The sequence below is a fragment of the Furipterus horrens genome, unplaced genomic scaffold (assembly GCF_987537825.1).
Source record: "Furipterus horrens unplaced genomic scaffold, mFurHor1.1.pri manual_scaffold_3, whole genome shotgun sequence".
In the NCBI taxonomy this organism is placed as follows: Eukaryota; Metazoa; Chordata; class Mammalia; order Chiroptera; family Furipteridae; genus Furipterus; species Furipterus horrens.
This window is the reverse complement of record NW_028327173.1, coordinates 85,741,707-85,758,216: the sequence shown is the minus strand read 5'-3', so window position 1 is coordinate 85,758,216 and position 16,510 is coordinate 85,741,707. Positions and strand designations below refer to the sequence as shown.

Genomic DNA, 16,510 nt, shown 5'->3' with positions numbered 1-16,510 from the left:
CTCTGCCAAACAAGAGTCCAGCTCCAGAGACCTTTAGAAACACCTGGACCTATTTTTACAGACAAGAGAACAGGTGGGGGGTGTGCGCGCACATTTTATCATTTGACCAAGGCCACACTGTTGGTGCCAGGGATGAGAACAGAACTATAGTCTCTTGGTTCAATTCTCTTTCCACCTTGGCTCTACTATACAGTGTCCTCCTAACTGGGCTCAATTCCATTATATTTCATTCAGTAAAGTTCTAAAGATGACCAATTCTTCTTGTCATGTCTATAAAATAAAATAGATTCTTGGGGTTTGGTGCCCTAACTGTGCAACTTAGGCAGACTACCTTTCCCCCTCCACCTACCTCATAGGTTTGCTGTGAAAATTAAATGAATTAGTTCAAGTCAAGTACTTTAACACTGCCAGAGACTTAAAAAGTTACTATGACTATTGGTTTAATTTGCCAGATGGCACTTTGCCCTTAGGCTCTCTACACTGTTCACCTCCCCTCAGTTCTCAATCAAGTGTTGGTCCTAGTCTAATGATGCTATTATATATTGATTTAATACATATCTGATATTTCTCTTGCTCATAATTACACTTAGGAGAATTGTCTCTCAAAACAATATTGCTTTGAATTAATAATGAGTTCTAGGCATTGCAAGCTTTTGTCAAGCATTTGCCTACAAACAGCAGTAATAAAACTACTGGTCGCATTCAAGAGAGCTTCTGAGGCAAAATACTAATACTAATCCTAATGATATTACTGGGCAAATTTTGAAAATTATTATTAGATTCCAGCAGAGTAAAGGCTATCAAAAAGTAGGGGAAAACACAATGGCTTTTGAAGATACTTAAGTGTGTTGGGGCAGGAGTTCAGTAAGATGACAACAACAAAATTAAGTTCAGCCAGAAAACACACAAATCATCTCATTCAGAAGAGCACATGCAACTCATAAATCGGCAAATTAAGAATTAATTCCTCTGCTTAGGAGGAGGTGCAGGAACCCTCTCCCTCAGTGCAAAGGTATGATTCCTTAAGACCACAAAGTCAGAAGGGGATTCTCTGAATATCTTAGAAAAACCCAGGAAAGGCAGATCTACTCTTTCTCATCCCCACCCCCATATTTATCTCCATGGCAAGAAAGGTCAATACAGAAACAAATCAATGAGAGATAAGAGAGCTAGGCAATTCTATATCCAGTTGGATGGTTGGCCTCCAGAGATGGGCAGTTAGAAATGCAGCTTGAGCTTGGCAAAGTATCAAACAGTTGGGCATGGAACCCGAAAGCCAGAGGAACTTTAAACAATTATAGTCAAACTCTTTCACTTTAAAAATGAAAAAAATGAGGCTCAAGAAGTTAATGATTTGCCAAAGTCACCTGGCAAGAAGGTCATAGAGCTGAAACAAGAATTCAGGCTTCCTGAATTAGAATAGTATTTAATAAAGTCAAACACATTTGCTACAAACATTGTGGTTCTAATCAGGATTGGAAATTGGCCTTTACGGTCACATATCCTATTTGAGCCAAATACATTGTGATGGAAGATGATTTGGCTTTGGATGGTGGGCACACAATGCAGTATACAGCTCATGTATCGCAGAAATGTACACTTGAAACCTATATGACCATATGAACCAATGGCACCCCAATAAATTTAATTTTAAAAGTCCTATTTGAAGGAACCTTAGTTGTAGCAGCCTCTAACGTGGATCCCTATCCTGATCTTCCTCAAAATTATTTGGGCTTCCATGTTACCACTTCCTACTTCTCTCTCTTTTCTTGTTCTTATGAACACTCATCTTCCTTCTTGTTCACAGACTTTAAAAAATTGGGGGGGGGGGGAGCTCATTCCTTAAGTGATCATGTTCCAAAGGGATCTCTCCTTTTCAATTGTCTCTTGCCTTTATGCTTGCTCTCTTCAGGAAATCAAAACCATGGTATTGGTAGCTAAACACAGATAACACTCAGATTCATAACTCCAGCCTAGATACTTCTGCACTTTAGCTCCACCTTTCCAGTTGTCTAAGGGGTTTCTTTATCTCCAAATTAACAAATGCAAAAATCTCTTTATCCTGCTCTACTTTTCTTCAGTAACAGTATGCACACCGCTGCCAAGATAGTGGCTTCAGAGGGTTTCAGAGTTTTTTCACAAACTGAAACCCAATCAGCTTGGACCCGGCTTTCCTCCTCAGTACCACTCCTTGTTCAGGCCCTCGACAACTTTTGGGGGTGGGGGTGGCAACTGCTTCCCAACTGGTTTTCCTGCATTTAATCTCTTCCACATAACTAGAAGAGTTATCTTTCCAAAACCTATCTAATCGTGTCTCTTCCCGGTTTTCTGTTATAGTATTTCTACCAGTGTAACTTGTATTATCCCATTGAAGATTAGGAACTCAAGTTCAGGAAGGCTGTCTTAGTCCTTCAGCATTTTCAGAACTTTGTAGCCCAGTGTCTGAAACAAAATATATACTCATTAAATGTTTGCTAACTTGGAGTCAGTTCTGGGTTGGTTTTCTACAGAAGGTAAAATTCTTTTCTGGAGACATCAGTATGATATTTGGTCAAAATTTTCAGATGGACATGGGAAGATAAACTAATGGAATCAGAAAGATAAGTGGTGTGTCCAGGTCACCAAGACTCACAGCCAGAGAACATGGGACACAGCAAGCAGGAAATTGCCTGCCCCTCCCTATTAAAACAGGATAATGAAGTAGATGGGAACCCTGATTCTAGTGTCCACAACCACTAAGCAAACAGGAAGGCCAAAAGGAACTGACCATCCCAGCCAGATTAAATACAATGTTTTCTGTAAGAGCCTTTCTTCCTTCAATGTAGCAGCCTACATCCAGCAGAGGTGACTGCGCACATTCAAACTTTGCCAGAACACTGGGTTTCTGCTGTTCCTGGTTCCCAAACTATGCCTGAGGAGTGGGAAGAAAATACTGTACAACTAGCCAGAACAGCAGGTAGGTCACATGATAACTCCCACATTACCCCCTACTCTTCCCTGAGCTTTCCCCCCCCACTGCTGTCAAAATGTCAAGAAAGCTTAATACTTCTACTGCCAGGGAAATTATCTGCTATTCCAAATACAGAGAAATGAGACTTGTAATTTCCATGACCACCTATGCTGTTCTTTGAAGAGAAATTAGACACAATGGATGGTGTGTCACCCCACTAGGACTGATAGCATCATCAATGGCCCAACTTCCTCTTATTATTTTTACTTTATTATGTATTTATCATGCAGGAGCTCCTGCCGCAGCCTCAGGGCTGCCACATTCTCAACAATACGACTTTCATGTACCCAAGCCTCCAAACTTGAGCCTTGGGATCTGGCAGGGTATGCGACACACACACACAACCATACACACTTGGGGCAGGGCAGATTGTGAGAAACAGACATAGTGCAGTAGGAAGTGGCCATTGTCAAGGAAATCAGTTCTAAGGGAAGTGGCTAAAAGATGAGCATCAAGGTCAGTCTGAGGACACAGAGGAAGAGAAAGGCTTATGTGCTTTTGTGCCTACTGACAAAAATCAGCTGCTATCTGAGGGTCGTCAAACCACTTTGGCTTTTTCCCGCCATCACCTTTAGGATATAGGGGGATGTGGGGATTTCCCAAAAGAATAGCTGTAGTCAGAAAACACGCAGATTTAAAAGTGTCTGGATTTCACCTCTTGGAATACTTTGGTTTACATCTGGGTTTTTTCATTGGATGATGTGCAATGTTGAATTAAAAATCTTCCCGCGATTGCTAACTAGTAAACACAAAGCTTTCAAGTTCTGGAATTAGAGGATATGATACATAGCACATCCAAGTTTTGCTCAGCAATCTTCATTAATTGCAGTCTGACAGTTTCCATCATGTGATCTGAACTAGTCACAGAAAGGCAGCAGCAGGATCCTCGTAGGCCCCACCAAGTCCCTTGTCATGCTGCTGATCACATGAAGAATGTCCAATATGTGCCACCAAAGATTACTCTGGCCCCTAGACGACATTTCAGCCAATTTCTTTTTATTTTCTGGGAAGTGCTTCTAAACCCCTATGAGGGTTACAAAACTTATATGAGTATCTCAGACCCTCTCTGATTCTTCATGTCATCTATTCTGCCACAAGTCCTTATGTTTTCTTACATTCTTCAGCCTTGTGAACTTTCAGCCATAGCATTCTCTTTGTGCAGCTCAGAGTGGGAGATGCTTAAAGAAGGTGGCCCTAGACACTTGCCTCCCAAAGATACTCTTTGACAGGCAGCAGCCCCCACATGCCCTGTGCCCTGTGTGTGGTGCTGCATAAGGCTCCCAGGTTTGGGAATCTTAATGTCTCCACTGTATTGACCTATTTCTATTCAATGAGGGATCATTCAGAACCGAGCATTACTTTGGTGGTCCACGTGCCCAAATGACTCTAATTCTTAAGAGTTGATGAAAAAATGTGATACTGTTTGTAAATTTAGATATTTGGATCTCAGAAAGAAATTTCTATCTGATCAGATTCGGTAACATGATATGGGCAGCAGAGATGTGAAATTAAAAAGAAGTGTTTCCTCAAATGTTGGGTTCCTTTCCTTTCCTGAACTAGAATAATGTCATCTATTCTCCCTCAATTTAAGGTTGATACAGGACAGAAACATTCATAGACTGGGATTTGTTTACCATGAAGCCAACAAAAGCCTAGAGCAAACTGTTTCATATTTAAAAAATTACAAATCGTTTGGTAGGTAGGTGTGTGCGTATGCGTGTACATATGGGACTTCATAGTTCCTTTCTCTTATTTCTCGGCTTGTCGTGGAGGATGAATTTGATTGCTGACAGTATTTGAGGAAAATAAGTTAGTTTTTTCCTTAAAAGTCTGATGATCATAAATAAGATATGTATCTTTAACAGCTCAATGTTCTACTCTTGTGTGGTCTTTGAGATTGAGCTAAGCAAGTCCCGAGGGACTTAAAGAAGGTGGAAGGGCATATGGGTTTCAGTGAGTGTCTGAACCAGAGGTCACCCATGGCTTGACCAGTATCAACTACACTAGACTGTCAGACTAAGAAGGGATCTGAGGGATCATTTTAACCCAATCTTCTTGTTTTATAACCCAGATAAGTCTCCTATTAGATTAGCAGCAGAGCCAGAAATAGCATCTGGTTCCTCTCTTAATCTAGGATTTTTTCCACTGGACCAGGATGTACTTCCTGAGAGCCTTCTCCATCTTAGAATTTAGTACCGTTGCTATTAAGCCTTGGAATTTATAAGCATTTGTCCCGCATTGCCTGGTTTTGATAGATTTAAATATAGTATATTGGCAAAGGATCAGAAACATAGGGCAGGCACAAACTCTTTTCAGGGTTCTGTCCCTAGATAAATCTGACAGGCGCCATATAATGATGAAGGCCTGACACCCACTCACCCAAAAGATAGGTTTTATTAACAATAAAACAACCAGCTGGATTTCAGCCAACATTACAGTGTTGGCAAAGGATCACATCTATCTGCCTGTCTAGACAAATCCCTCCAACATCCAGGTACTCAGGCAAGTGAAATGAGAATTGTTATAAAGGAACAGGAGACTCCACTCCATTATATCACAGTATATTTCCAAAGATGACATTTCTCAACAGCCAAAACATACAAGTTATAACATCGAATAAAATATTTGCACCAAGGGTAGCCCCCAAGGGTTGAAGTTGTACCTAAACACAATACAATACAGTACCAATATCTAAAATACAATGCCAGTACAAATACCTACACAACCTGGCAACTTCACCTCTTTCCTAGCCTGAACCCAACTGATGTAACTTGGATGCTAACATTCCGTGGAACTCTTGTAGACACCCCTTCACCTAGGTATGGTGCCTAATTGCTCTTATCCCACTTAACTTGTGGGGTCCTCAAAGAATCTAAGAACTGGATTTGGACACTTGGCTGAGAGGGTGTATGCAATTGCATGTTGTCACCATTGCAACTACAGAGAAAGAACCTTTAGATACAGCTTCTCAGGTGGAAGAGAGAGAATGATGGTAGGAGCAAATAAAATAGACAAAAAACTCCAAGTGACACTGTTCAATGGCTAAATGTATAGATAAGCTCCAACATGTAGGTATTATCCACCAGTTTATGAGAATAAGATAGCTTTCTTTAAGGTCCATTTCTAAATGCATTATAGACTATATGTATCAGACTGTCTATGGCAACCTTAATTCTCTTCAAGTCATCTTCCTCTGGCTTGTTGGTTTTACATGTGACCTGAGGGAGAGCCCCTGCTTCTTAGTATTTTGCGGTATTTGCTTGAACAAATTGGTGCTAAGCATATAAAGGGAAGCTTCCTTTTGGTTAGGACCTGTTACATTAAGCTCAACTTTAGTCATGATGAAATTATGGCAAACAGTTTTTATGGTTATATATTTGTGATTCTATCACATCAAACCAGTAAAGCAATTGTTTTTAAGAAGAAAGTAGGAGTAATTAGGCCAGTGATTCTTAACTAGAAGGTGATATTTGGCAACATTAGGAGACTTTTTTGGTTATCACAATGTGTGTATGTTGTTACCGGAAGCTAGTGGGTAGAGGCCAGGGATGCTGGAAACATTCTGCAATGCACAGGACAGTTCCCCACAACAAAGACTTACCCAGCCCTAAATGTCGTTAGTGCCAATGTTGAGAAACCCTGGACAGGGGGAATGGACATCTAACTGAATTAAGAAGGTCTAGTCTCAGTCCTCATATTGGAAGACTAATGACAATGAAATCATGCTGCCTTTTGTGCCTCTGTTCCTCATCTACAAAATGGGGATAATGAAGATGTTCTTTATAAAAATATTATGAGAAGTCATGAAACTATATACGCAAAACACTGTTTTTTTCATAAGAAAGGGTGTCTATAAAATCACAGCACAGTTATTACTGCCCTATTATGAGCTCATGAAATTGTGTCTTAAGAACTGCCTCCTCCCCCTCAAAAAAAATTCCTCCAGGAAAAGAAAATAAACCAGAAATGATCTCACCATGATTACACCTGCCACACCAAAAAACAGACACAGTTCAGAGAAACTAAATTCTTTCCCTCCAGCAATGAAGTAAGCTGTGTCTGTAATTAAGATCTTAATAAGGGAGGCAGGAGGCTTGGGCAGATGCTGCAGGCTACGAGGCAGAGAGCTACCCTGCCAGGTTTAAAACAAGAATAACTGAAACACAATCCCATGCTGCTTAGCACTCTCAGGTGTTTTCTGCACAAGTCCACACTGTAAAACAGGCTTTCCATAATTTCTAAAGATGCCTATTTCTGCAAGAGAAAAGAAAAGGAACACCTTATTACTTATAAGTAAATGTTATTTATGACTCGAGGTGAAAAATCTGCCTGTATTTACTTTTTAAAAAAATGCTTCTTAGATAATTTCCTGTCAGGAGGCTGACATAAGGGAAGAGGGATAACGCCTTCAACAGCTGACTGCTGGAGCAGCTCCTGTTGACTGTCTACAGAGTGACCATGTGTTCCTGAACTTTCCAAGACAGTCCAGTTTCAAATATCCTTCCCATTGTCAGACCATATGTCCCTTTTTTTAATACATAATCACAGAAATTACATACGTGTATATTTTAAACTAGAAATAAAAGGTATTCAAGTATATATCTTGCTAATGGGTCTGCCTTGGTTCAATTTAGAATTTGAGAGAAAAAAAATAGGTACAGATAAGAGTCTTTGATTCCACCAATGGACATGTTCTCTAAGTGATAAGATGATCTTTACAAGGAAATGAGATATATTCCAAAGGCATCTGGGCCTCTATGAGACTGTTTAGAATTCCAGCTTCACAGTGAATGGGGTTATTAAGAGAAAGAATGCTGTTGGGTTAACTGTATTTCTATTGTTGTCTACCCTGACTCCCAGTTAAGGGTGTGCTCATCCCACTTAGCTCTGAGTGGAAAAGGTTGGAGAATCAAAAATAACATCCAAGTTGTATCCCAGGGGATCACTTAAGGGAAAGAGGACCTCAAAATGCTGTTATGCCAATACTGCTGTGATAGTACTGAAATCCTTCTGGTCCACTAACCCATTTCCTGTCAAACTCTAAGTCATACCACAAAAGATTAGTAAGACACACACATTCCCCCTCAAAACTCATTGATAGGTTACTAACATGTTCTGTTCAGATACTGAAAACTGAACATCAAGTAGGCTGGAGTGTCTGGAAGTCCACTTTACCGCCTTCCCAGAGTGCTGGCTTTGCTTGTTGCAGTTATTGGGGGTTGAGGGCTGGGGGCCTGGGGTATCCAAGCTCATTCTTTCAGTATAGTGCAGAGTCTGGGGACAGAAAAGCCTATAAGAGTTACCCATATTTCCTGGGGGGTGAAGCACTAAGTTAAGGTTAACAAACTGACTACCACAAATCAATGAAATTAGGGCTAGTTTATATAAGAGATAGTAGAGGGTTTCCACATAACTAAGAGACATTAAGAAAAAATTAATGACACATCATGCTGTCTAAATACATGTTGCTGTAATAAATGAAAAGATCTGGTTCAAATCTAAACCTTATATGCCTTTTGGTTGCTGCAACTTTCCATTAAGTTTCACAAATAATCCTCTCCCCACACACATGAAGAGAAGAAAAGGAATTAAATTCAAAAAGAGCTATAAAACATTTTTGTGCAATGCTTGCACTCTTACATATTCATGGTTGCTCAATCTTTATTTCTGGTAAGCATAATCATCAACATTCCACATACGGAACCTTTTTGGTAACATAACTATCACCTCGACATATTAGAACTATCAGGAGGATTTCTAATTTGCAGCATATACACCAAGATTTACAAAGAAATAAGACACTTCCAAGTCAATGGACCCAGCCTTTGAATGACAATCATGGACCACTTTGTTAAACACTATTTAGCACCATTAATGGTTGAGGATGTGAGTGGGGGAAAGGAACTAGCTCTTTTAAAAGAATAAACTGGTAATTAGTAGTCCATGGAGGGGCCCAGAAATATAGTGAAAACATTCTGCTGGCAAATTTAATCTCTGTAATCAGCTGCTCTACCCCTTACCTTAACCACAAAAAATCACTGTCATATGCCATTACCATTCACATATTCTAGAGTACCTCTTCTATCCTCTTATAAAGTGCAGGCCTCAATTCACCTTGAGCACATTGTCTACTAAAACTGCATTCTAAAAAATCTCTCTTTGCAGCGGAGGGTGGAAAAGGTCACCAACAAAGCCATTTATCTTGAAATGAAGATTCCTCAGGAAGATATTCTTGCAGCTAGGCTGTAATGTTCCCCAGGCTGCAGAGTCCTCATTAACTAGTAAGAATTACCGCAGGGATATGACTGGAATGTCCAAAGTAAATAGACAGAGAGGGGATTATTATTGACAAAGTATAAATAGTTTTTTGTGGGGGAGGGGTCCCCTTTCCAAGCTCATAGTCTTTGCAATCATCCATTGCCTAGGAAACCAGCAGCAATTCTCTGGTATTTTAAGTTGGAAATGTAGTATTTCTTCCCAGTGGCCCTGTTTTATTTACCTTGGCAAGGAGGCTTGATAATTAAGTCTATATGTTACTGCAGAGTAATGTCATGGTCCCAGTGACTGGCATTTGAAACCAATTTGTTTAGGTTTCTTCCTAACCCTAAAGTGATCTAAAAATAGATAACCAAGACCTCTTACTTTCCATCTACTTACACTGACTACAATAGGATAAGGGATATAGTTTACCGTGAACTTCTGTACCCAGCAACTCACTACTTTTGTGTTTCACCTTTGATTTTTTTAATTGATGACTTTTTTCTTCTCCTCATTAATACTTTTGTTTTGGAGAAACAATTCTAGTGAGTGTTTCCTCAAGTTTTTATCTATATAATGCTTGTGTAGATCTATAACTCTGAGTGTATATATTACATATATCGTATAATGTATCACAATAGCTACTATTTTTAAATGCCTACTCTGTGCTAAAAGCTGAAAAAGATGTTCATATCTTATTTCCTTACAACTATCTGATAAGACAGGTATTTAATAAATCCTATTTTTATCAATGAAGAAAAAGAGGCCTGAAGTAGCTTGCCTATATACTATTAGAAAGCAACCAAAGTAGTATTTGAAACTAAGCCCATGTTATTTCCATTATGCCATACAGCATTAAGACATTTTTAATGGTTATTTGTATAAGTGTTTTTTATGTAACTTAATATTCAATTCAATGTTTGTTGAGTATGTACTATGAGCAAGGTCCTAAAAATACAGGAATATCAAGTCTTGTTAACAGCAAAGAGGATACTAAGTCATTAATAGATTAGCAAGAGGGCACATAAGTGTGCTTGTAATTCCCTATGGAATTACCCCATGGAATATTCAACAATACTCAACCATCTCAACCTAGTAACTGGGATTTTGACATAATCCTGTCCCCAAGTCTCGAGTCCACACTATCCTTTCAACATCTATTGAGCATCTACTGTACAAGGAGAAATGGAGCTGACTGGCATTGTCTACTTACTATACACCAGGATTCATGTTAAGTACTTTACATTCACATATTTTCTTGTTTAGGCCTTAGAACAATAGTATGAGGCAGTGATTATCCCTATTTTCAGATAAGAAAACGGAGGCTCAGTGATCTTAACTTGCCCAAAGTTACAGAGCATTAAATCGCACGAAGTAATGTCTTTCCCCAAAGCCCACACTCCATCTTGTCTCTATACTACAAGTATACACAAGACAAAGACCTTGCCGCCTCAAGACAATAGATCCTAGATCATCCTTTTTATTCAGTGACCTGTTTATCAATCTACCTCTACATACAAATAAAGGCCACCTTTTATTTATTTCTTTATTTCTTGTGTTCCACAGGGCTTACTTAAAGCTGGACAGCCTCCTACACAAATACAAAATAACATTAAATGTTAAAAAAGAAAAAGCTGAACAGACAGCTCTAGTGGGTTACTTCTATGTTACAGGTATCATTTAGATAGTAATTTGATTGAAAGGGATTAATAAATTAGGTAGTACTAACAGAGTAGGGCAGAGGTGAAAAAGCCTGTTGCAAAGATTACAGAGAGACAGTCAAGGAGACAAAGGTTTGGGCTTCACAGAGTGGATGGATGAGGAGACTTGACCTGTGGAAAGAGATAGACTAACCAAGTCATATAGGTGCAAAGAGATAGGGGCAAATGAATCAGGGAGCAGCAGAAGACCAAGATTTCCCACAGCAGAGTCAAAAGAGAGAAGAGAAGTGGGGTATAGGGTGTGCTTTGAGGATGTCAGGTCTATGTGGACTAGGTAGGCAAGCCCTACAAAAGTCAGCTATTACAGAAGCATAAGGAATGCGTGAATGGAAAAATGAGAGACAATGAGGACAAAAAAGGAAGAGAATTTGCGAAGCAGATTGAAAAGTAGAGAGGAAATTGCTTTTAGAAGTTTGGAGGGGGGGCGGGTGCAGACAGGAAGCCACTGATGAATTCTGATAAGAGAACCTATCTATATTCCAGTAAGAAAAGGATGCTAAAGGCATCCTTGGTATGTCCCACGCTGTGCAACTTGCTACATTCGGTGTTATCAGAACATCTTCAGCTCTGCAGAGGCTTTCATCACTGTAGGTAAGTCATTTAGCTCCAAAAATGTGTTTGCTCAATAAATAAATAGTATAAAACAAATAATTAAGTGAAGACTTTTCAAAGCATTTTTTGTTGCTTTTAAATTTATAGATCTCACATAAGATTTAAAACTGGAGACAGGGGTTTCTAATTTGGATTGGTTGCAACAAGTCCTGCGGAAGAGAATAAAGAATTTAAAAACCAAAGTGTCAAAGCAAGGAAAGAATTGGGAATCATATAGGTCATTAATGACCACTGACTAAATTGAAGACCCTCAATTATTTTTTTCTCAAGCCAGCTTAGGACAATAAAAATATTTTCAAAGTCCCCTCAAAAACTCTTAATAGTACAGACTTTCTTGTTTCCCCAGCCTACCTTGTTCACATTCAACCAAAACACAGAAATATGAATTTCAGGATGTAGTTTTCTGACTTGTAAATTCCATCTGTAATTTTTCTTCAGTCCAAGCATTTAAGAAGGAATTTGTTGAATGGTAGATTAGAGAAACAATTTAAAATTTTAATGGAGGCCCATGGGGTTCAGAAATTTGGCAAAGCCCCAAAAGCTGCTTAGCTATTTATTAAGAGATCAGACAGGCAGTGCCTGCTTAGAGCACTGACCAGGCCAGGGCCTGCACAAAATGGGCGGGGTCTCCGGCCTCTGCTCAAACACAGCTGCGCACTGGCCCTTCAATCACCCTCCTGGCAAACAGCGGCCAAAATCGCTTCCATAACCTCATGAGGGAAGCCTTCCCTGAGCAAGCCTCACACTCTCCGCTCCGTCCCCTCCCCCCCAACTTCAGAACATACCCTGTATATTCAGAGGAGCTTGTTGAAACTCACTCTTAACAAATAACACCCCCCAAAAAATTTATTATCACAGAACCTCAGACTGACTCCTTTAAGAGAAGTGGAATATTAAGTACACATGAGAGTGACTGCAGCCTTCCTATAAACAAATAAAAAGTATACGATTAAATAAAAATAGACTAGGTAGGCGCTACCCAAAAATGTTTACATAATAGCTTACATTCCACAATTCTCAGGATTATTGTAAAGACACAGCTGGCTGACCTGGAGCTGCGTATCTGTAAGAGCAAAATGAGTGCAGGTTTGGTTGTTGTCCAGTTATGATCCCTGAAGTGGCCAAACCAGATAATCTAGTTTAAAAAAAAATCTTATTGTGGCTGGATTACAAATCTCTCAGTGAACATTTTTAAGTCTGTGCTAAATTTATAGTGTATAGCACAACACAATGTTTAAAAGATAATTCCTGACTCCAGGATTTTACAATCTAATAATTACCTGGCTTTACTACCTAAGCGGCTCAAATTAAACAAATAACTGCAAAACATGCAATTCCCTTTGCTTTGTAGAGTTACTGCCTAAAACAACAACAACTACAACAAAAACTATATCCTGCAGGCATACTTGCAATGAAATAGTCTTAAGTTTCCTGGGAGAGGAAAACACCAGTCACACAGGACAGTTTAGAGAGGTCACAGATGTTTTTTCTTTTTCTTTGATAGTAATTTAAACTCACAAGTTCTGGGATCAGATACTCTTGGTTCAAACCCCAGCTGCACCATTTTTTAGCTATGTGGCTTTGGATAAATTACTTAGCCATACTTTCCACATTTGAAAACGAGTATAATCTCATAGTTATAGGGATCATTAAAGATGACATTGCTGTATGGTCACTGTAAGTCTTAAGAAATGTTATTTATCACATCTTTACCTTTCTGTCATCTCCTACTTACAAAATCCTCTCCTTAAAGTGGTCTATTATTAACTAGAGAGAAAACAGGCTTTATAAGAAAGGGAAAGTAGATTGCTTCAGCCATTGGTTCATTTTACCGTTACCACAAGGTGTCAATCTGTCATTTGGTCAGTCAAAGTCAGTATTTTTTTTCTGGTGAAGGTGTCCACAAGCTAATAAAAATCATGTATTTACACCACTTGGCAGGGTATTCAACACTAGTAAGACCCAGCAGAGAAGCAGGTTTTCTCCATGAATGCTAGTTGTAATTTACATCATCTATTGCCATGATGTTTTCTTTCCATGAGAGCAAAATGAAACATGATGAGGTCACTGAACAAGTGATTTTAGGCTTTGCCACTTTCTAGATTGCAACACTCCCTGTTAATTTCAGTCATTTATACTTTCCAAAATAAATGTATGAACATATTTTCCTATTTCTTTTTCCTGCCATCCAGTTTTTATTAACTACAATTCAAGCAATTCAGCAGGAGGGTCAAGGGCTCACCATAGTCTGAGCAATACTCTAGTCCTATTACTGCTCTGAATAAGGAAACTGTGGGTATATGGGTTGAGAAAAAAGAACTTTCCTGCCATTAAAGGATTTGTTTCTGGTTGCATCTTGAAGTCAAATATTAAGAATCTTCAAATTACCCATTCCTGTGGTCTTTCCTACTGAGACAAATAATGGAAAGCTGACAGTAGAGTGATAACTAATCCCTGTGTCTTCAGATAGTTGTAACCTTTTCAAGGAGAAGTGTAAGTCATACTTTATAAATAAAAGGCGTTCGATATTTAGAGCTTTGAATAAGATTTATAACTTTTGAACAAAAGCGTTATCACTGTGGTTAGACAGTGGCTATTAGCCAGAACAGAGTATTTACAACATCACATTAAAAAGGGATGGGCCAGAAGCTAGATAAGTCAGAGAGAAAGCAAAGTAGCACAATCCTGAAGGTCAGAGAGGTAATACAAATGGTCAATCCAAAAGCATAGCCACCTTGCCAGAATTTAGTGGTAACTATTCTAGAATAGAAATATTCATCCTCCAAGGAAAATTTACATCCTATTCATTGCAATCTGCTTCTGTCCAGTGCCTCTGGTAGCTGCTTGCCTCCTACGTGGGGGTGACTTAAAACGGAATATGCTGAGCAAGTTATAATCCTTTTGCCAAGAATAAACACACAAACAGCGGTGTAAAATGCATGGGAAAAAAACTGCTGCCAAAGTGTCACAGCACTCTGCAAACTTCAGGGACAGTAAACTGGCCTGAGCTGAGCAAAGCTTCAGACTCTCAGTCCATTCAAATGCCAATAAAAGTGTTTTCAAGAAATGGCAAATATTCATTTGTTCGTATGACCAACATCATTTAAGGATGTCAAAATTCTCCATCACCAGCCATATAATAGTACCTGGGGCTTTTAACTTCTGCCACCAAAAGTACACAGGGCTAACTGCATCCCAGACCAAACGCTTAAAGCAAGTCTAAACACTGCTTTACGAGCCAGTTTGGGAGACTCTCAGCAGTTTTGATTCCTCTCATTACAGCTCTCCGGCTCTGGGAGACAGTGGAGGCCAGGCCTGGGGAAACCGAGGAGACTTAAGCTAATACGTGCTCCGCTCTAAGTCAGACACTCTGTGATCTACAGTGGCGGCTACAGACCGCGTCTAAGATTAGTTCTCCAAAACTTTCAGAGGAGACAGACTCGGTTGTACTGTTAACTCGGAGTGGGCTTAGAGGCTGGGTCTTTGCCTGCTTGATTGTATGCCAGCCTCAGTGACTGAGACCCATCTCAAAACTCGGTCACACAAGGAGGCCCTCCAGAGGAGCTGTCACAGTGGGAAACACACACACACACCCAGACTTATATAAAAGGTACTCTCTTACCTTATACTTCATCTCGGCAGCAGTAAATTGAGCCGTTTTTCCTAGCACACTAGTTAGACTGCATTGAGTACAGGCGTGTCCGCCCCTCCATCGACTGTAGAACTAAATGAAAGTGAGAACGGTCGCGGGCTGGGGGCAGGTTCGTCAGTCGCGACGCAGAGCTCAGGCACACAAACTCTTAACTAATGCTCCAAAGCCTCTGAGCTCACTGTTTTGATTGAGGCGGGCGCATCACGGGCTGTATTTGCATACCGCCCCGTCATTGGCTAGTTGGCCAAGGTAATGTATGCCCCGCCCACTTCTTAACTAATGAAAATTTCTGACAAAGAACAAGTAATCATTTCTTTTTGTGTTATCAGAAAGGATGGAAAATAAAACAAAATGGGAACCGTTCCCAACTTTACTCCATCCTTCCCACCCTCTCAGAAAAACGGGAAAATAAGATAAATTCTTTTTAAAGATTAACCTGTGTTTTAAAGAAATCGAATTCACAAAGCAGCCTGATAGTCGTGCTTCCTGTGACCTAGCAACTCCTTCATAAATCCATTTCATTTCAAAGCCATTCACCTCACAATCTCTACATGAAACGAACTCTGGGGAACAAAAGATTTTCTGTCTCCGGGCCCCTTTTTACTAACTACCCCTGCTGATACCTCTCTGGCTCTCCTTCTCTCCTCCCTCCCTCCCTTTTTTTGTGGCTATTTGCCTTCCTTTTTTTTTTTTTTTTCTTTTTTCTTTTTTCTTTTCAGTGTTCAAAGTACTTGCGACGTCAGTCTTCAAGGAGCCAGAATACAATTCCCTCTCAGTGAAAAGGAACTCCCTAGCCCAGGCACCAGGATTTCCCTGGCCAGCTCTCACAGGGCCTCCCAGAACTGAGTGTCAGCCACATTCGGCGACCTCCTCTGGCTTTGCTGAGGATAAAGGTTAGATGTGACCCCTCCGATGGGGCTGGCCAGTGCTCTATACATCATCACTGTCTACTGAATACTGTGTTCTTTGATGGTTGGCATTTCTAGCTCCAGCTTTGAACACTGCAGTTTTTCCTTCTGACCTCTCTCCTGAAGATGACCCATTAACCCAACAATGCTTATTATCCAGGGGACAAAAAAAAATGCCTACTGTTTGATGAGCCTGGTTAAAAAGACCAGTCTGTCTCCAGTGAAGCACAGAACATTTGGTTCAGCTTCATGATTTCTGTAGAGAAAGAGAGAGGAGAAGACAGAAATAGTCACTTTCAGAAACCTTCAGAAACTTTTCTGAAGGGTAGAGAGGTGAGGGAAAATTCCT

General features: G+C 39.9%; 1 protein-coding gene across 6 annotated transcripts in view; it reads right to left on the bottom strand.

Moving 5' to 3' along the window:
* NEDD9 (neural precursor cell expressed, developmentally down-regulated 9) overlaps nt 1-16,510 on the bottom strand; it is a 188,980-nt gene that overhangs the window by 29,227 nt on the left and 143,243 nt on the right. Inside the window, exon 1 of one of the 6 annotated variants that reach the window (XM_090269816.1) lies at nt 15,224-15,459. The exons of the other annotated variants lie outside the window; for them this stretch is intronic. Within the exon in view, the coding sequence (XP_090125942.1) occupies nt 15,224-15,235 (12 nt within the window). The 5' untranslated portion in view covers nt 15,236-15,459. Of the gene's footprint in view, nt 1-15,223; nt 15,460-16,510 lie in introns of those variants that run through there. 6 annotated transcript variants of the gene reach the window in all.